General features: G+C 38.8%; 1 protein-coding gene across 1 annotated transcript in view; it reads left to right on the top strand.

Annotated features, from left to right (window-relative positions):
* Window positions 1-21,608, top strand: part of TECPR2 (tectonin beta-propeller repeat containing 2) — a 43,378-nt gene continuing 21,770 nt past the window's right edge. The window contains exons 1-13 of the mRNA XM_074148996.1: window positions 1-134; window positions 4,855-5,139; window positions 5,253-5,381; window positions 5,796-5,927; window positions 6,894-7,051; window positions 8,176-8,488; window positions 9,291-9,423; window positions 10,781-11,245; window positions 11,897-12,885; window positions 14,349-14,532; window positions 16,998-17,171; window positions 19,377-19,557; window positions 21,033-21,174. Of these exons, the coding sequence (XP_074005097.1) occupies window positions 4,906-5,139; window positions 5,253-5,381; window positions 5,796-5,927; window positions 6,894-7,051; window positions 8,176-8,488; window positions 9,291-9,423; window positions 10,781-11,245; window positions 11,897-12,885; window positions 14,349-14,532; window positions 16,998-17,171; window positions 19,377-19,557; window positions 21,033-21,174 (3,234 nt within the window). The 5' untranslated portion in view covers window positions 1-134; window positions 4,855-4,905. The remainder of the gene's footprint in view (window positions 135-4,854; window positions 5,140-5,252; window positions 5,382-5,795; window positions 5,928-6,893; window positions 7,052-8,175; window positions 8,489-9,290; window positions 9,424-10,780; window positions 11,246-11,896; window positions 12,886-14,348; window positions 14,533-16,997; window positions 17,172-19,376; window positions 19,558-21,032; window positions 21,175-21,608) is intronic.

Genomic DNA, 21,608 nt, shown 5'->3' with positions numbered 1-21,608 from the left:
CCGAGCGGCGCAGGCAGCCGGGGCCGCCGCAGCCTCGGGCCCTGGCCGACGCCGCCGCGCTCTCTCCTTCCACCACCACCACCACCACCTCCTCTCCCCGCCGGCAGCTATGGCCGCCCCGCGCTCCTGAGGAGGTGAGTGGAGCCGCCTCTCCGAGGGAGCCGCCTGAGGGTCTGCCCCGGCTCTCGCTCCCTTTCCCGGCCGCCGTAAGCGGGGCCTGCCTTGGCCGCCTGTTGCGGCTGAGGTGAGGGGGAGCGGGCCGGCTCTCTCGCCCCTCTCCTGGCGGCTCCGCTTCGGAGAGTGCTGTGGCGTTTGGGGAGGGCGGCGGGTCCGGCGGGGGGAGAGGCGGCCCTTGGGCGCCCGTAGAGCGGCTGGAGGGGCTTCGCCGCCGCCCTCCCCGGCCCGGCTGGGGCTCCGGGTCTGGGCTGTAATCCCGTTATAAAATGAGGTAAATCCGGCGGGAAAGCGGGGCGGCGTTACCGGCTGTCCGACCGGGAGCCCCCGGCTGTGTTCCTCTTGCCCTGCCAGGAGCCGCGAACCCCCAGGCGCGGGAACGCGGCGTTATTAAGAAGGAATGGTTTGAAACACCTGCCGGAATATGAAAATACGTTTAAGGAAGGAAGGAAGGTTTCCTACAGAAACGGGGTGTCCCAAGGCCATCAGAGTAAAGCCTTGGTGTATCTGTGTGGGTAGTGACCCCAGGTGCACCTTTTCCTATCCTTTCCATCTCTGTCACCAAGGTTTGTGGTTTTGTGGTTGTTGTTTATTATTATTGTTATTATTATTTTCAAAGGAAACTCGTCTGACCAAAAATGGAGCATTTGAGTGACACCTGTGTTCCTCAGGTCAGGGTGCCCGGTGCTCTGGCTGGTCCCCAGCCCCCAGCGGGACGGGTGAAGGCAGAGCTTGGTCTCAGCGGGGTCTGCGTTTGTCTGCTCCCCTCTCCATGGCAGCTGCTGGCTGCAGAAAGCCCTGGGGATGTGGCAGTCAGGCAGCCTGCTCCTTAGGCTAAAAATGTGAGAAATACTGGAAAATAAACCCGCTTTTCTTTTAATTGGCAGGATCCAGCTGAGATCAGAGAGTGTTGTGTTTAGCTGTGGTCAAATATATGAGTTTGTCCATACTCTGAATGGCTTAAAAGTTCTTATGCCAAAGAATAAAGAACCTAACCCTAACAGAGCTGTTTGTCCCTCTAGTACAGACAGTACACTTGGGCTCAGAGAAATGCAGTGACAGCTTTAGTCTCCTGCAGTCAATCCGTGGCATACCCTGGCACTGAACCTTTAGCCACTGCCGATCTGTTTAACCGTGGGATTATCTCTCACTTTAGTTGCCTCTGTTAGGCAGCGTTGAGCCTCATTGCTGTTTCTGAGACCAGAGAAAATGTATTAAAAAAAAAAAAAAAAAAAAAGCTTGCTTTTCAAAACATGGCCTTGACTGCAGTATTTAAAAGCTTGTTGTGAACCTTGTGAGTTGAGGACAGACTCCCTTTGGTCCTTGTTTTTGATGTGCAACATAAGGTATTTTTCTCTACTTTATCTCTGCTGCAGGATAGCTGCTTAGCACAAGCTGATTTGCCCCATACAGCTGTTATGTACTTCAGAGTAAGTGTGGCTGACACAGTGAACATGTGCATTCACGTTCAAAATCTGTCCGGGAAAATAGATTATATCCACTGTTTGCCTCTGATTAGCGAAGTAGGAAAAACAGATAACATAAAATCCTAAAACTGTTAATAGAGAGAAAGAGACTACATGTGATACACAGTTGTGATTACAGGGATGTTGGAGACTTCCAGCTCAAAAGCACAGAATTGTGGTGTTTGTGCAGAATTTTTTAATGTATAGGCCACAATGCAATTCTGTAGTCCTTCATACATTTGTGTAGATAAAATTACTTAATAAGCAGTATTTTTAGTAAAGTGATGCTTTGAGCTTTCAGTTGTATTTTTTCACACAAGCAATGCAAGTGTTTTGTTAGTCCGTAAACCACTTGAGATGAAACTAATTTGTGTATGATGGCAAGAAATTATAGATTATTAATACACTTTTGATTGTACAGTGTGAATGGGTTATAGAGAACAAAACTTAATTTCATTTTTTTACAACTTTGCTGTCAGAGAAGATTGAAATGAGATTGCATATAAATTTTATGAAGAGAACCCTAACCTGACAGGAGGTTTTTTAAATTTAACTTAGTATATGACAAGAAATAATTCCTCCCAGTGTTTTCTGGAGGGGGAGAGGAAACCCCTATCAAGCGCTCCCTTTTTTTTTCTGTTTGTAAATTAAGTGTAAACTTACAAAACATGCATCAGGTTGCAGATAGGCTTGTTGTAGAGGGAAGAATACTAGTCCTTTTCTGGATAATAGAAATTTCTGTAAATTCATAGTTTGTAATGAATTATTATGTTTTTAACAGTTTAGTTGTGATGGAAGGATTAGTGATGGAAATAAGAGAGAGGATGAATTTTGAGGACTTGCAAGGTCCTTTGGCAACTGGGGAGTGTGAGCTGGTTCCAACTATGAGAGCAGCTTGGGATGATGACAGATGTGAATTGTAGGATGACAAAAGGGGACTTCAAAAACAAAATATGTGAAATTCATGAGGCAGTAGCTGGGGAGTGGTAGAAGTTGAGATTAGACAGAAGAAGATTTGTACGTGTGTGACTCGGGACAAAGAATGGATTTATTTTATGAGGAAAAAAAGAAAAGAATAAAAAAAAAAAGACCAGCAGCTAGTAAAATTACTAAACTGGCAAAGCAGCATGTTTAGAACAGCAAACAAGGGACTTTAGCAATGGGTTCTCTTTTTATTTAGTTGACTGTAGATAGAAGATAGTAAATGCTGAAGGAAAGAGCAGGAGACCTAAAATATAGGATAAGAAATAAATGGTATGTGAAAATATTGTAAAAGACTGGTAATGCCCTGAAGTTATCTGTTAACTTAGTGAACAACTCTGAAAGGAATTCTTCATTCAAAAATAGTTTGGACACATCAATCGGCTAGTGCTTGTGATATTTTATGAAATAGGTGTCATGACAGGTAGTAAACACTGGAGGAGGGTGGAATTAATTTTTTAAGATCTAGCAAGCAGTAAAACTTATTACAATTAAGAACATCTAATAACTGCTGCTAGCTTATTTACTGGCAGTTTTTGTAACACAGATAAAACACGGGGCCAGTAACCAGTCTTCATTCCTGGTCTTGTCTAACATGGGCTTGAATGGGTAGTGTCATGCAAGTAATCCCTTTGGATTTAGTGGAATTGTATGTTGACAACAAGTGTTGCAGGGCCCAAAGCCAGTGTGCTGAACACTCTTGCACAATAACTGAAATAGCTTGAAAATTGAGACATCAGATCTTTTCGCAGTAATGGAGATATTAAACTAGAGCAGCTATATTTTTTTTCTAATTTAGTTGATATACACCGTAAGCAACGTGTGAAGCTGCCAAACAACTATAATTTTCCATCCTTAGAGAAATAAAAACTAGGTTCAATAGGAAATATCACACAAATTGCAGTAGGAATGCTTTACAGAATAATTTTGAGCATTTTGAAATGTTTCTAACTTCAATTGCCATATTTCTGTTTTGCATTGCTCTAAGGAAGTTATAACTCTGCTGAAGCTTATGAAAATTTTCAATGTTACGGGCTTAAACAACTGTAGAAAACTCTTCTTTATAGAAATCCAAAATCCTTGTCTTGGAAAACAGCAGGTGTTCTTGGCAGATATTAAAGCATTCTGTTAATCAGACTTGCTCATGGCAAAATACAAGTCAAGAAGTGAAGGTTTCTTTCCTCTTCCCTGTTCTGAAGTGCCCAAACCATGACGTGAAGTCATCCATGAGAATAGCTACTGCTGCAAAATGTTCTTGTCAAGACTGTCACCCCATAAATAGAAAAATTACTGGGTTTAATTACATTTTAAAATATGTACATGATGTATGTACATATTTCTACATACATCATGGTCATACCAGCTTTTTGTGAAGATCTCAGTACATTATTACTATGATGACCTCTGACTACATTTTTTTCTTGAACAAGGCAAACAGAATATTTTTTTCCATTATTCCAGAGTTCTCCCCTAAGTGTATGTACAGTGTCACTCATCAACACGAAATCATTTGCTTAGCCGTAAAGGGAAACACGGGCATATGGTACTTTTATCTATTTGTCTCTTATCTTTTTGAATTCACTTGCTACATAGATATTTTCCTGTGTCTGTCAAATAGGGATTTCTTTCATTTTTTGCATTGCCTCTTATGTCCTGCGCTACTCTTACTTTTTTGTTAATATTTGATTATCTAGCAGATGTACCTCTAACTGAATTGTTTCTCAACCATGTTTTTCTTGGGGAGCAGGGCACTAAGGAGTTGAGCGTAAGTACTAGTTTGACACTTGGATCTTATTGTGCTAACACAATGAATATCCCATGCTTTCAGCACTGGGAGAATTGAGGGTAGAGTTTGCAGATCCATGAAGAAATAGACCACACGGATTGTTCAGTGTCAGAGCCCTTACAGTTCTTTCACCAGCCAAATGACATGAAATACTGCATTTGAACTCACCTTTGATGACCTCACAGCTGCAAGGAAAAGTGGCTGTCTGGTATTTAGTGGTTACTGTGTATCCTTAGATGTGGGCTGAACCTAAGAAATAAGCATATTCTTAAGAAAGAGGTTCTTCTAAAAGGAACTTATATTCACTAGAAGAGTTTAACTTGTTTTTTCTTCATACAAAACAAAGCCTGAGAATTTCTGCATCCCTTCTTGCTAAATGGTGGCTTTCTGTTAACCATTTACTCTTTCCAAGAAGTTAATGACCTGTCTTTTGCTTTTGTCTTTCAGATTTCCTTATGTGATCGAGTAGATGTGTTTATTTCAGCCTTAAAATTGCTGATGCCAATGCTTGCTATGGCATCTGTGGCTTCACCGGTTATATTTAAGGAGTTTTGTCCCTTATATTATCTTCTCAATGCCATTCCTACAAAGGTCCAGAAAGGCTTTCGCTCCATTGTGGTATACCTCACAGCACTTGATACCAATGGAGACTACATTGCTGTGGGGAGCAGCATTGGAATGCTTTATCTCTACTGCAGGCATTTAAACCAGATGAAAAAATACAATTTTGAGGTAAATACTAACTTTTACTCTTGTCTCTTTTAATGAAGCTGAGTTGCTCAGAATTGAGCTGCTGTTTGTCTCTCATTAACTTTGCGAGTTTTATGTATGCTTTGTTTCAACAGGGGAAGTGTGAATCTATTACTTTTGTAAAGCTGTTGAGTTGTTTTGATGATCTGGTTGCTGTTGGTACAGCCTCAGGTCGGGTTGCGGTTTTTCAGCTCGTGTCTTCATTACCTGGAAGAAACAAACAGGTAAATCTTTGCATTTGACTAAACTTCTGTGAGGTTTAGTATGGTGAATCCTAGCAGTGTTATTGTGATACTTTATAATAGTGAAAACCAGAGAATTTTGCCTGATGAAATATCTGTGATTATGTCTTAGGCTTTGTATGTTAAGCTTATAAAAGCGATAATCTTAAAGCATGCTTTTCTTTACAAAAGATAAATTTAATCACAAATGCTGGTGAGAAGTTCCTCATTTGTAATAACGGGCTGAGCTATTTGATGGTGGGTTTTTTGATTGTTTAGATCTTTTATGCTAAGTAAAAATTAGAATGACCTGCACTTTTGTACTTGATCTCCGATTTATCAGTCAGAGTCACTGAATAGGCTTTTTGTCTCCTTTTTCTCTTCCCCTCCTTGTAATGTTTTGGTGTTGTTTCACAGCTTCGGAGATTTGATGTCGCTGGTATCCACAAAAGTAGCATTACAGCTTTAGCTTGGAGTCCCAATGGAATGAAATTATTCTCTGGAGATGACAAAGGGAAGATTGTCTACTCTGCCCTAGACCTAGACCAGGTGATCATTTATTGGAGAGACCTTAATTCCCATTTACAATTTTCTGAAGGAATGCTTGTGTGTTAAAAAATTTAGCGGTTAGTTAATTGCTTAGTGTCATGTATTTAGTTGAACTGCTTCATTGGTTTGCATACACTTGGCCAAGTGCGCATGCATCCAGCAAGACAACCTTCACAATGGCCTTACCTTTTTTAAAAAAATAATCTGTATAAAATAAAAAAGTGATGATCCTTCTTGTTTTATCGCCTTTCTGTCTGAAATAACTGTCATACCTTCCTTCAGCTTTCAGCCAGTACTTTCCCTTTTGCTTGGAAAGAGTGTTTTTGAATCATATGACATTGCTGATTCACTACGCTGAGGAAGTACTTTTTTTGGAATTGTTCAGCATCTCGGTCTAGCATGTAGAATGAAAGTAATATTTGAGTTCTACTGGGTGATTTGCATGTTACCAAGTAATGGAATGTTTCTAATGCCTTGTTAATTAATACAGACGTGGGACATGAACAAAATAAGTATGAACTTGAATTTCTAAATGGGAGAAAAGTTTAAACAACAGCCATCGTGATTTACCTGTCCCTCATTTGATTTGGACAAATTTGTCCCAAATTTGATTCGTCTCCAAATGTAATGAATCTCTCAGCATTGTATGACCTGGCAGTGGAGAAGAAGGAAGAAAATGTGTCCTCGAGTTTCTGTTGTTTTCGAGTGAAATGTGTTAGCTAATATTCCAAGAGAGATTGAATTTTGTAGTATGCCACTGTGGTACACACAATCTAACTCCTTTCTTGTGTGCACACAGGAACTCCGTGTTCTTAAAGTGAACTTCATGCAACAGTAGTTCAAAAGCTTTTGTTTGGTTCTTTTTTTTATTCTCTTTCTTAGGCTTATTAATTTCTTTGAAGTGTTAGTTATTACCTTACATGTTTAGAAAGGTTGACTCTTGTTAATTGCATGTATCTTTAAAAGGGTATTTGCAACTCCAGCCTTGTATTGGAAGAGCCATCTTCGATTGTCCAGTTGGATTACAACCAGAAAGTGCTACTTGTCTCTACTTTACAACGGACTCTGCTTTTTTATACAGAAGAGAAATCTGTCAAGCAAGTTGGAACACAGCCCAGAAAAAAGTAACCCTCGTAAAATCTTGATGCAGGCACATCTATTAATTCTAGCTTTTCAGAGTGGATTATAGAAAGAGTGATCTAAGCAGCAAAATTAATACAACACAGCAGTTCGCTCATAAAAAGTTAGTTACAGTAGCTATGTGTGCTCAAACATGAAATGACAATTCTGCCTACTTAGAAAGTACATGATTGCATTTATGTCATGGTCATATTTTCAGGGTGCTATTATGCAAAAATATTTAAGATGTTTTCTCATTGTTTAAACTGAAATCACTGCTGAACTTCCTCTGCAGACCCTCTTGGTTTACTCTGACTTGGTGTGAGCAAGCATTGTAATTGGGTCTGTCTAATGGGTGATATAATATCTGATGCAAAAAGCAAGTCAGCGTCCCAATTTTTCTTATACGCTTCAGTGTATTAAAAGAGAAGATGTACAGCAAGGACTTGAAGTTGACTTGAAGGCGAGGAACTTCTTGTTTGACGTTCTGGCATCTCCTATTGTGTAATCTCTCTCAGATATGAAGGAAGAGGGAACCCAGTCTTAGAACAGTGTGATGGACTATATCTGGAAGTAGAGGAAATTGACCCTTGAAAGGTGTAATATGTATCTTTCAGGGATATGAGTGGTAAGAGGAATACTAAGGACCATCTTATGTACGAGGGGGTTTCTTGGGTGATAGAAATGGTGTTTTTATGAATGAGAGATCAAGATTTTAACAGTTGATGTCTGTTCTGTATTTCTTGCAAGTAGAGGTTTTCGGTTTCTTCACATTAGTTTGTAGTGTTTTGCTTGTTTTTTATTAATTCTGAGAGAAGGATGACTGCATAGTAGGATCTTTCTGAGATGGACAAAGACTACTGTTAATGTTATGAAGCTTATTAGGAGGAGTCATTTAATTTGCTTAATAGATGTAGTGTCTGACATCCAAAAGTGAGGGAAAACTATTGTTATTTGGAAGCGCTATTCTTGTCTTATTGTAACCAGATTTGTGCTTCAGACATTTGACTGACTAATCAAAGACTTTTATTTTTGGTAATTTGCAGTTGTAAATTTGTGCCATTAGTTATAAAAATTTTTCTAAGTTGAGTATATAGCTTTTAAAATAAATTCTTCTTTTGCATTTTAGCACTGGCAAATACGGAGCGTGTTTTATACCTGGCCTATGTAAACAGAGTGACCTGACACTATTTGCTGCCAGACCTGGGCTTCGTCTCTGGAAGTCTGATGTTCACGGAACTGTTCAGGCCACATTCATATTGAAAGATGTATTTGCTGGAGGGATAAAAACTTTTGAACTGTATCCTCGTTTGGAACCACCTGACAGAGGAAGTTACAGCTCCCCGGAGAAACACCTTGGGCTTGTGTCGTGCTTTTTCCGGGAAGGATGGGTGCTGACCTGGAATGAATACAGCATCTACTTACTAGACACTGTGAACCAGGTAGATAAATCTTGCGGGTGCATATTTGGTTTCTTACTTGTTTTTGTTCATGCTGTGCCGTGAGACTCTTTTGGGTTATCCATTACACTTCTATGATTTAAATTCATATTTAAACCTAACAAAGAAGTCTCTGTTCTTTCCCAGTTGTCATTGCAATGATATACTCACAAATTAGCTCGCTACATTATATAGAAAAATGAAATATATTTAGAGCTTTCAATCCAATTGTTAACATCATAATCAATTATGATACTTGGCAAAGCATATATAAATCTAAAATCTAGTAATTAATGCAAAAAGTTTGCATTAATTATAGGCCTATAAAATGTACCTGGAACTATTTATTCTTTCCCTTCTACTACTGTTTGTGTCTGCAAAAAACCAGGTATTATATTTTATTTGGTATAGAGTGAGCTGTTAGCTATTTTGTCTTCTTAGAAGCATGCATGAAAGTGAATACAAGCTATAGCATCTTTTCGTCTAAATGGTATTTAGCATTTGTACTGTGGCTCTTTTCTGCCACCAAATTTTAAGTTGGTTAAGTTGTTGTTACATTGTTGCTGCTAGTGAATAGATCTGTGGCATTAAAATTAGTATAAAAATGAGCTACATCATGATTAAAAGGTACGTTCCTGTTTCTTTTTTTTTCTGTTTTCTTTCTTTTTTGATAAGATAAAATCTTTATTCTGTAACTGTATCTGTTGATTAAATTCCAGTGAACACTTTTGTTAAGAGCACCATCTCGTCCAAACAGTGTGTTAATCTGATGCCAATTATTTCTTTCTGTGTTGACTCTTTTTAGGCTTTGATTGGTGGCTTGGAAGGATATGGTGATATTGTGTCTGTGTCCTGTACCAACAATGAGATTTTTCTCTTAAAGGGAGATAGAGACATAATAAGAATTTCAAGTAGACCTGAAGGACTGTCTTCAATAGGTTTGTATAGATTAGCAAACTCTAGTATGTACCTCATGGAACATGGTACCTATCATACTTTTTTAATATTTAGAAAAGCCCCAAAACTAAACAACTCAAACCAAACCCCATGCAAAAACCTTCAGGTTATTCCAAAAACCTACCAGGTTCTGTAGAGTTACTTACCTCTTTCTACAGATTATATTTAGACATCTGATCTATCTCTTCGTCTGAGCTTCTGTTTTGGCTGCAGTGAGAATGGGGGCATTAAGAAATTAATTATGGTTCCCTTTTTTTTGAGAGGGAATCAGTATTATCCTAGCCAGGCATCTCTAATCTGTGCATTTGAGACTATTCAAAACCACGCTGCTGAAGCAATCTGGATTCCTGATCATGGTTATCTCTGCTGATCAATCTCAATTGTCTGGATTGGAGATACCCAGATATATTGATTCTGTGCCATCTGTCACCACCCACATTCCAGAGGAAATCTCAGCCTTCCCAGCAGTGAAAAGGAAAGAACTGTCAAAACGCCCGAAGAATACTCACTAAAGTTAAAAAAAAAAATACATGTGAGAGCTTCTTATTTGTTGTCATCTGAGTCCAGCATCTATGTTACTAGAACACTCTTAAAGGGATTAATAATACTTCCCTAATGATAGTGATGGCCGATTTCTCAATCATAAAGATTGTAAATGCCACTATCCAGCATGTTACACTCACAGAAGGACTACTATGCATTTAAAATACTCCATCTTAGCTTTGTACTAGCAAAATGCTAGTAAATATGCTATCAAGTCTCACTGAATGCTAGAGAACTTTCCTATTGTTTCATATTAGCGATAGCTTTAATCATTTAAACAATTCTTTACTCACAAATTTCTAGGGGATGTTTATTATTTTAATCTTAACTTCCATGTATAGTTTGAAAGGATCCTTCTTGAAGTATATTTTCTTCTAATAAACCCAGTGGTTTACCTGATAATTTTCCTTGATTTTTTTCAAGATGCTGAATGTTTGAATGATGAAGTTGAAGATACAGGGTGGCACTTCAGTGTGTGATACAGCTGGGTCTTCCAAGCCAAAGACCTGTACCATTCTTCATACATAAACATAAATTCAGAATTTTGCTAATAGAAGTTTGATACAGGCTTTGGGGGATTGATTTTACTAAAATGATTTAATATAGTTTTACTTACATGAAGTGAGATTGTGTGCATATATATATATATATATATTTTTGAAATGTCGCAAAATTAAATAGAATGCTTTTCCATTGCACAAAGCTTCTTTTCTTTCAATACTTCAAAAGAACTATGCCCCTACTCACTTGACGCACAAGTACTTATACTTTTATTTTTCTTTTGGTCGGTTTCAGATGTGAATTCAAAATTGCTGAATCCTTTAACAGATACAAGTCCTAAAGTGCTGACCCCGTTATCAGTAGTTGCATCTGCATCATCTAGCCCTTCACTGGAAACAGATAAAAAAACGGTTACTTCCCCTTCAGTTATTGGTGATAAAAATGACTCTCATTCTTTAGCAAAAGATGATCTGGAAACTCCAACGCTATCGGAGAAAAGTTTTGATAGAGTGGGAGACCTGAGCAATGAAACACGAAAAAGGGGCTGCTCTGTAGTAAGTGACTCAAGAAGCAGGAGCAGCTCAGTAAATTCTGTGGACAGTGGCTCTAGCTTTATGGTATGTGCAGACCAACTTTCGGAAGCTCAGAGAGAAGGTCAGCTTTCTTCACAACGGTTCAGCACAATCAGCTCAGAAGATTTTGATCAGGAACTCATTGTAAAGCCAATTAAAGTGAAAAAGAAAAGAAAAAAGAAACAAGGTAAGTCTAGCAGAGCTTCCCCTGCCGCTGCTCGTTATTAGAACGTGTCACTTTTGGTGTCTCACACACGGGAGTGTGTGTTCGACATGCTTTGTTTGTATCGTATTGTTATGCTCTTGAGATATTTGAGTGGTTGTGATGGGGCATTTATGTTTAAGATGAAAGCCTGGTTTGAAAGTGATAAATTGATTCAGTCTTTCTAGATCTATTTGTTTTATTCTTTTAACTTTGTTTTGCTATATGTAAACAGGCTTAAGGTTCTAATGTATGGGTTAATGGTAACATGCAGTGGCCTCTGCTTCCAGTTTTATGTTGGAATTGTGTAAGAGCTATTCATCCTATTTAGAACATTTGACAGTGTCTTTCTTAGCCAGGCTTTTTAGTTTTTTAAAATAGAGTACTTGATTATTTTAATTGTTTACTATAATGCTGTAACAATTTTAAAATGTTTAGCTATTAAGACTTTTTTGGCTTTATATGTATCATTTAGTGTTGAAATTGGAAAAAAATCAGTATGTCGAAATTTAGATTTAACTCTTCTCCCAGTGATAAAAATGTTTTAATTTCTTACTTTGCATGAAAATTAAATAGATTTTATTAATATGATTTCCTCCCCCCTCTCTTTTTGTTTTGTTTTTTTTGTGAGAACAGAAAGCGGGACCAGGAAAAACCACAGCTCTCTGGAAGGTACACCAGTTTATGAGCGTCAGCTCTCTGGTGATAGTCCACACTCATTGAATGCAGACTCCTTTTCCATGACTTCCAGCCTAATGAGTGGCAGCATTGATCATTTGAGTACTGGATCTCCGGATCAGGAGAGCATGTTCAGTGTGGAGTCCCATACAATCTTGCAAGAAGATAATGGTTCAGAAACTTTCAGTGTCCTGCAGTCTCCGGAGTCTGCGACTGTACTAATTAATGAAGAAAATGGAGATATAGTTGATTTACAGAAACTTCCCAACAGTGACAGTGGCATGGGTACTTCAGCTGTTACAGATACTTTGACATCTGTCTCTCCTGTAATCCTCACAGAAGACTTGACAAGCAACGTTGAATATAACGGTGATGTGGTTTCCGCAAGCAATGAATGCTGTCTTGGAAAGCTGAGCCAAGAGGAGGAGCAGGATTTTCCTACATTGTGTGAAATAGATGAAGATTTAGATAAAATGAAGCTGCAGGATACTGAAAAATCTTTTGAAGAGCCAGACCTTACAGACCAAATGTTACTGGGATGTGACAGTGTACTTGGCGTTCAGGCATCACTGACACCAAAGGAAAGTGATGAATCTGGGAGGGAAGACCAAGAGCAACTCTCTCTAATACGCAGTGCTCTTTCAGATCCTTCTGTGCTCCACTCTGACATTTCCAACGATGTTCATTCAGATAACACTTCCATTTCTGGGTGGAATTTTGAAAGTGCAATCAAAGCTAAATCTGGTACTAGCACTGCTGAATGGGTAACAGACACTCATGAAAGTAAGACGGAGAAATCTGCCTCAAGTGATGAAGAGGATATTTATGGACATGGATTACCGTATTCTTCCTCAGAGACCAGCATGCCTGAAGTTGGTGCTGGGCCTGGTTCCCAGGATGTGCCCAAGATAAGCCTAGATGAAATGGTGCTGTTAAAGTCTGATCAGGTATTATGTTTCCAGTTTAATGACAATACTTACTTGCAGTATTTCAAAAGAAACATTCACGTAATTACTATCCATTACTACTTTAGGAAAACAATTTTTTTTCTTACTTCATTTAAGTAAACAAGTAAACCATAAAGCCAAACAGCGATATGGGTTGCAACTCTTCCGCGATGTGATGTATCAGGGTTCAGAATGGTTGATGTGTGCTTACGATGTGAAGAAGCTGCACTGGCTGTATTACTCACAGCTCAACAAAAATGCTGTCATAGCCCATCCATTAAAGAGTGAACAGTAAAACCAAGTCATGCTCAATGGCTGCTGCTTGTTTGGAGCTCCAGTAGCCCAAATTCTGCACAAAGCTGTTTCCAACTTTGGCTGACTTCATGGGCAGTTAATGCCGATTATCTCACATAGCTAGCCCCTGGTTAGGGACCATTTTACCTGTAACTATTCAGAATAAGGATTAGTCTTTCTTTGTATTTTAGACAGCAGTTAGTACTATTTAAAACGTTAACATTTTTCCTTTTTCTGTTATCCCGCTTTCTTTCATTGTTATCTTGTGGGTGAACATTTCCAGAAATAGTAATTCTCATACAGACGATAGAAAAGAGGTACTAAAATTAAGTGGAAAAACTGCAGAATTGCTAAAATCACTGGGAGTTTTAGCAGAAGCCTTAAGAAGGAAATACTGTTCTTCTAGATTGGGGGGTTTGTTTCTTTTTAAATCTGTAACGGCCTTGTATTGAGATCAACCAAATATTTGTTGATAAAGGTTGAGTTTATAAGTTGATGGTGTCCTATTTAGTAACAACTACAGCCCAAAGTGTGGAAGACTTTTAGTTTCAGGTTATGATATTCTTACACTCTGGAATGTTTAGAAAAGCTCCACAGATGCTTGCATTATAGAACATACATTATACATATACAGTGCTTGGGCTCACCTCATGCAAGCTAGCAAAATTTAAGATAGCAGTCTGTAAACCAGGTTTCTGCAATACACAGCTCCTGTAGCACACAGAATATTGGAGTTGGATGTTTGGCTGTCTGCATTCCAGCTGTCTCGTTCCCTTTTCTCATCACTTCATAGACAATAGATTATTTCCTGGACTACAGACAGACCTTACACTTTTATGTTTACCTTTTTTGCATCTGCCATTACTTTAAGTAAGTATTATTTAATTAATGAGAAGATTTTCCGCTTCCTGGAGGTAGATGACAGTGTGGAAGCTGACTTTTTTTGCTAAAAGTTTTGTTCTAGCAGTCTTATTTCACAGTACATCTTATCTTAGAGAGCACTGACACCTGTAGTTTTATTTTATACAAGGCAAATTTATTCATTGATTCAGGTACTTAACCTTAAGTTTAGCTTTTTTTAATCAAAATATGGGAGCTGCTGTGCTGATATAGCCATTTTCTTATGCAGTTTGAAGGACCTGACACCGTTCTGACTCTCCAGTTTTTAGTTTGCAGAGAGCTGGATGGGATACTCCGGCCCTGGTTACGGCATCCTGAGCCTGGTTGTCTCAGAAAAGTATATTTGGTGCCTGGACTACAGAGGCAGCCTGTACTGCAGCGCCCTGCCCGCCGCCGGCCTGCGCTGGCAGAAGTTCGAGGATGGTGTCCAGCAGGTGGCAGTTTCCCCCTCAGGTGGGTTGGCTTCTGCTCCCCTGCAACCTCTTAAATATGAAACTTTATCCATAGACTCATGCATTTTCTCTGCTTGCTTATTTTTTTAATAATGGCTATTACTTAAGGTGGTGAAACTTGTCATTTTTTTTTTGAGATTACGGATACAGTTCAGCGTATATGTAACTTCAATGTAGGCAATTTGTTGGTTTTTTTTAATACACGGCTTCTACAAACTTGACTGTTTGGGTCCTGTTTCATGTAAAAGTAGTGTGTTTTAGTTTTTCTTTTTTTTAAAAAAAGTCACAGAATCATGGAATCATGGAATTTTCAGAGTTGGAAGGGACCTCTAGAGATCATCTAGTCCAACTCCCCTGCTAAAGCAGGGTTGCCCAGAGCACATCACTCAGGACTGCATCCAGGCGGGTCTTGAAAATCTCCAGAGAAGGGGACTCCACAACGTCCCTGGGCAGCCTATTCCAGTGCTCTGTCACCCTCACCGTGAAGAAGTTTTTTCTCATATTTGAATGGAACTTCCTATGTTCCAGCTTGTGCCCATTGCCCCTCATCCTGTCACTGGGAACCACTGAAAAGAGTCTGGCTCCCTTCTCCTTCAACCCACCCTTTAGGTACTTGTAAGCATTGATGAGGTCTCCCCTCAGCCTTCTCTTCTCCAGACTAAAGAGCCCCAGCTCTCTCAGCCTTTCCTCATACGGGAGACGCTCCAATCCCTTAATCATCTTTCTTGCGTTACGCTAGAATCTCTCAATATGTCATATTGTACCCAAGTCATATTGGGGGATATGACTGCATTTTCACTGCCTCTGCATGACATGTTCTAGTCTAAGTCTAACTAGTCTTTTTAACAGGTTCACTTTGCATTTTGGGAAGTTTTCAACCTGCATCTGCCCGATTAAAGTGAACTTCAGAAGTAGCAGTTCAGTGGTAGGCAGAGATGAATGAAGAGGTCCTTGTCTCCTAGAAAACCTTGGGTTTTGATACAGAACTGCTTATGGTTCCCAAATTTAAAATTCTTTTTTTGTAAATGTAGAATTGGTTTTGTGTCTGGGTTTGTTTGTTGATATAGCTTTTTTATATCCTAAATAATTTTTTTTTTTTTAATTTTTAGTGTTTGTTCTGGATGGTTGGGAATGAGGATAATGTTGGATTAAGATTAAGTGAGTTTTGGCATCACTTTTGGCCTTCCAGGTTTTTCCAGGACTGGTTTGAAGATATAAGTTTCTCAGACATTTTCTTTTCTTAGTCTCTTGCCTTGCCACTACTTGTCTTCCCCCGTCATCTCTAAAAGCGCACGTCAATCTTCTCTTCTTTCTGTAGGGGAAGATTCGCTATCTGTCTTAAGAAGAAAGATGTTCTATTTGATCTGTAGCTGAGCTTTGTTATGGAAAAAAAATAATTCAAGAGTAGTTGTACTAGGTGAGATCATAGGTTTATCCAGCTCGGTATCTTGTCCTTAACAGTGGTCAAAAGCAGATGCCTGCAGAAAAGCAAAAGGAACAGGCCAGCAAGTGTGACATTTGCCCTTGGTAGTTTCAGACTGCAGTTGGTGGTGGCTCAGAGATTTCCTGGGCAAAAGGTTGTTTCTCTGCAATTATTATCCCTCATTTGTAGAAACTCACCCGGTTTTTCATTGAATCCATACAAATTTCTAGCATCCCCAGTTACCTGTGGATGTATTAACACAAGAGCATTGCAACTACAAATGCCAAAATTGAATCAAGTGCTCCTTTGTGGAATTATTCGAAGGAGGTTAATGTGACAATGTACTGCTCTGGTATGAACCAGCATGGATGCCAATCGGCAACTAAGTTTGGAATTCCATTTGGTTTTCTTCTCCTGAGCTATCCTTTCTAATTCGAGTGAGGGGGAAAAGTCCTTAAGATGGATTTGTGCAGTTGCGTTTCTGAGTTTTGTCTGCTCTCGATGGTGCTACGTAACGAGCAGGTGATAGCGCTGCCCTCTGCGGTGCGAGACAGCTTCCTGCTCAGGTGTTTGTCACTCATGACTGGTCCACAAAAGTTATGATTTACTACTAGTATTTGTAAAAGGTGAAAGTACTGCAATTAACCCCTTTTCCTTTATGTGCTGAGGATGTACCAAACTAGTACAGAAGCAAGCTGTGAACTTCAGTCTCTTAATGGAAGGCTTATTTTGCCCCAACGTAGAACTTGATTTGTTTAGTTTTCAGTGTGTAGCTAAGGAGGGGTGACTTGCATTTGAACATTTAAAAATGGCACGTACTTTAATGGTAAATGCATTTCAGCAATTGGCCTACAGAATTGGCCACTGTTCTGGTCTTGCTTTTAAAAAAAAAATTATAAGCATTTTTAAATTTGCATTTTTGTTTAATGCTACTGGTTTGCCTTTCCCCTCACGTTATTTTAGGTGTAGATAGGACTAATCAGCTGTCTCTGCTACACTAATTGCCAAGTGATAATTATGTTCTCTCTTAACTCCTCATACAGGGGCTCTTCTCTGGAAGATTGAACAGAAGACTAACAAAGCATTTGCTTGTGGAAAAGTAACTATAAAAGGAAAACGCCACTGGTATGAGGCTTTACCCCAGGCTGTCTTTGTAGCTTTAAGTGATGACACTGCCTGGATTATCAGAACAAATGGAGATCTTTATCTGCAAACAGGTACCTGAATTAATTGCAGGCTCTTTGAATTTTTGCAGGCTAAGATTATTAGAGTTCAAGTCTATGGAATGATCACAATGTGTTTTAAACTTTTATCTGCGGTCAGGACATAAGGAAACCTTTTTATCTCGAGAAATGGTTGGAAACAATTGTGAGATTCTGTGTAGGAGGCTGGAAAAGCCATTCATAGCCACTTATTTTTTGTGGCACGTGGATTACATACAGTATAGAGGATTTATGACATGGGAACGATATGGGATGGATACAGACAAATGGAACAGGGTTGCAGAAAATATTGAAATAATATCCTTGCCTTGAAAATAGTATGGTGCACTGAAACAACTGGGCCTTGAGTGGGTTTTCTTTTTTTGCTTTAAGGATTTTAACAAAGTGTTAGGGACTTTGAAAGGCAATGAGATAGTGTGTGGCTGTTCAGAAGAAATTCACGTATGGAGGGCAGGGTAGGGGAAAGTAGCAGCTGTTTGTTTTAAAAAGCACAGATTTGCTGAAGGTAAGAGTTACCACTTGATAATGAAAGCAAAGTATTCAGAGACAGAAGCTCATAAAGTGCTTTGGAAGTATTGGCAAATGGTATGTATTTTATGTGGTAGAAAAAGCAAAGCCACTGGAAGAATGAAATGTGCTGTGGATGAGCGATCTTTTAACAGCTGCCTTCTCACCAAATGTGAATGAGGCAAGAATCAGAAAAAGGGACAGCGGAGCAGCAGCTTTGAAGTGATGGCCTTAATTTTATCTGCTTCAGAGAATAGAAGAGGATGCATTTGGAAGGTGTTATGAAGAGAATATTCAGGCAAAATACAAGGAGCTAGGATAAAGGATGGAGCTCCAAGTTTTAGAGTTAAGGGAGAAGAGTATCAAGGACTCTTTGGCATGCGGACTTTGCACAGAGAACTGAGTTGGTAAGGAAAAATTACCAATAACATGATGAAGGAATTACTGGAGAAGTAAAAGGAGGACTAGGTGAGGGGGAAAACAGTAAGACACACTGAAGCAGGACAACCTTTCAGAGTAGTTATCAAAATTCTTCTTTATCTTCCATTTAATTCTGGTACTCTCCTGATTTCTCTTGTAGATTTAATTGCTGTAGCACAATACAGAAATTCTTCATGATTAAGAAAGCTGTTTAAATACACAACATTGTTTCAAAGAATCTCTACTCTTAAATTATTTTCTTTTAATTAACCTTAGTAGTTACAGAGAAATCAAGTGGCCTGCCCAAGGTCACATGCATACTGCCAGCAAGCATGGATAGTGGTGATAGAGAGTGGATAATGGTGATAAAGAGTGAACTTTTGATGCCAGTCACACAGGGCTCTGTGGAGGTTTGAATCAATATTTTTCTTCCCTGGGAGAGATCGGTTGGATTCTATCAGCTTACATTCTGCTGTTCTTAGGTTTCTAATTTTCTCTTTGATGCCAAAAATAAATTCTCAATATATCTCTCTTGTTAATGTGAGGCAACCAGTGATAGTTGTTTGTCCAAGATCCTGTGTAACTTCTATAAAAAAGGGTGTGCTCAGGGGTTTGGAAATGAGCATTCTTCTTGTTATTTTAGATTACTGTAAGGACGACTCTGTTCATACTTGCTTTGACAGCATGAGAAGATTAAGCAAAAGTTTTGTCTCTTAAAGTGTTTTCACATGCAGACATGCAAATCAACCTTCAGTGTAATAATTGGGAAGAAGACAAGTTCCTCTAGATTATATGTATGAATGTGCAACTGAACATTTCCTTCTTTCAGTACTGTGGCATGCTCTTTTATAATAGCTCTGCTGCCACTATTCAGGTCAGGTTGACTCTCTCCCTGGCATGTTTTGGGCAAAAGTTCTTCCATTACTGCCTTTTTCTTTGATGCTTCCTTCAAGTCTAATAAATGGAGATTCCTGATACTGACACTAGAGGGAGAAAAGGAACAGAAATGACAGGACAGGATTTGTGTGCTCTGTAAGATGTTGAAGGGGGCGATACACAGTGTTCTATTTCTTAAAATATAAATTCAGCTATATTAGAGGAAATAATAGTTTATAGAAAGAAAGGTCAATAAAGGAAACAGTGATCAAATGAAAAGTGTTACTACGTCAGGAATATTCCCCTCCTCATTTTCTTCTGTTTGGTAGCTTTGTCTCTTCTTTTAGTTGCAAAAAGCCAAAGTTTGTAAAGCAATCCTCCTTTCTTGATTTCTAGGCCTGAGTGTGGATCGTCCTTGTGCCCGAGCAGTAAAGGTTGACTGCCCTTATCCACTGTCGCAGGTTACATCCAGAAATAATGTTGTGTGGGCACTGAGTGAGCAGCGGGCCTTGCTGTACCGGGAGGGAGTACGCAGCTTTTGTCCTGAAGGAGAACAGTGGAAGAGCGATATTGTCAGGTGGGACAGCGTCGTAACCAGAATGACCCAAATCGTTGTTTTCAGTGCTGGAACTCCTTGATGTTTGAAAAAGTGTTACCTGAACTCGTGTGTATACATAGATATGTGCGCGCGTGTGTATATATATATATGTCCTTTAGTCTTTGCCCAGCCATATTCAGAGTAACTGGTGTTTTTTCTGTCTGATGAATGACTGCTGTGTAATGAAAGAAATTGCCATAAACTGAAGTGGTAACACAGTTAAAGCGAGTTTAAGAAAGTGAGAACAATTTTTAAAAGATCTTTATGATGTCTGTCAATATAGCTTTTTTTTTTTTATTAAATACTGTTTCTTTGCTGTAATCTTTGCTGTAATGGCTTTAATAAGCTGTCCAGATATTTGAGTGATTTTTTTTCTGAGATGAAATTTCAGTGTTTTCTTGGTCATCCACACAGCTGGATAATTCTTTTCTACTTCCCAGTCACAGATTTTTATACATATTCTGGGTAATTGGTATTTTGCTTTGTAGTTGAGCCTACGGTTGCGGTAGGTAGTTTGTGATAAAGTTAAAAGCACTGAGTGTTTACTGCTGGCTTTGAGAATCCAGAATATAGTCTCTCTTGTGACATCTGCCTGTAGCTGGCATAGGAAGAAATTCCAGTTCTTGTCGTTCTGTGATTTTATCTTCTACTGAATATCCTACTGTGAAGCTTTAACTTGTGTTACCTCCCAGCCTGGTATTTGGCACTTGAAAAGTCTAAGGAAATATTCAGTGTCTTGTTCAAATCTGAAATGTGCATGTACTTTGATTAGTTTATTTAATGGAAATATCTGCTTGACCTACGCCTCAGGTACACTTAAATGTTCTTAGGCTTTGTATTAAAATTGCAGAAAGCAATCTGTATTTGTTCTTAAATTGCTGAGAAAGGTTCTCTGAAAGAAATAGCATTGTTGGCTACCTTTTAAATGTCTGATATGATCACCTGATGCTGTTGACTTTCTGAGTTTGAAAATTGTTTACTTCTGTAGGAAACGTATAGTCCTAAACTCAGCTTTTATCTTTGCCATATAGTTAGGTTGAGTTTTCTGTTTATGGTCCCTGAACTACCAGTATTGTTCTCAGAACAGGCCAAGGAAGTTGGAGGAGATACATTTATGAAGATGCTTTATCAAAAACTTAAAGAACATAGCTCTCTATTTCTTATTTACTGAACAAAATAGTTTTTGTTTAGTTGCATTGCTATGTATCCAAGTTTCAAATCTTAAGGGATCTTTGAAGGACTATTTTTTGTTGTTGAATGTTTTTACTTATGCAAACTAATAAAATTTGAATTACTGAGTAACTGAAAATGTTAAACCAAATGTGTTTTTGAGCTTGGCCACACTGAGTTCGATCATTTTGACCTGCTGTTAGTATTGTAACAGCTTCCTTAAAACACTGCAGACATAAATTTGAAGTAAGGTTTTTAATTTTTTTACTTGTTTGCATTTCCAGTGAAATGCAAGCTTTGGAACCAGTGTGCATAACCCTTGGAGATCAGCAGACATTATGGGCTTTGGATATCCATGGAAATCTGTGGTTCAGAACTGGTATAGTTTCAAAGAAACCACAAGGAGATGATAACCATTGGTGGCAAGTAGGCATTTTTTTATTTTTGCTTTCAGTTTAGTCTTTTACCTTGGGTTTATTATTTGAATTGTTTTCACATGAGATTTAAAGATAAAATTCAATGAATTGTTTGTTATTATAGCACTCTTTATTCAATATATTAAAACCGCAGTGTGGCTATGGCTGAAGTCCCTTTTCATGTCTGCTATAAAAAGGGGGGAAAAAACCCATCCCGTGGTTATCCAGAGCAGCATCACAGCAGTTTTCAAGAACACCAGAAATGCTCTACCAGGTCCTATCAATGGTGCATGTAGCTTGGTATCTTCATGGGGGCAATGGGACATGCTGTTTAGGCAGAGCATTCAATTCTGGCTGCTGAATGCAGTCTCTTCTCTTGTCTTCCAGTACCCATCCTTTTCCTTAGCTACATGAAATAAATAAGAAGTAACCTTGCAAAAATGC

The sequence above is a fragment of the Numenius arquata genome, chromosome 6 (assembly GCF_964106895.1).
Source record: "Numenius arquata chromosome 6, bNumArq3.hap1.1, whole genome shotgun sequence".
Taxonomy (NCBI): Eukaryota; Metazoa; Chordata; class Aves; order Charadriiformes; family Scolopacidae; genus Numenius; species Numenius arquata.
The sequence above is the reverse complement of the archived record's forward strand: the minus strand, read 5'-3'. Positions and strand labels throughout refer to the sequence as shown.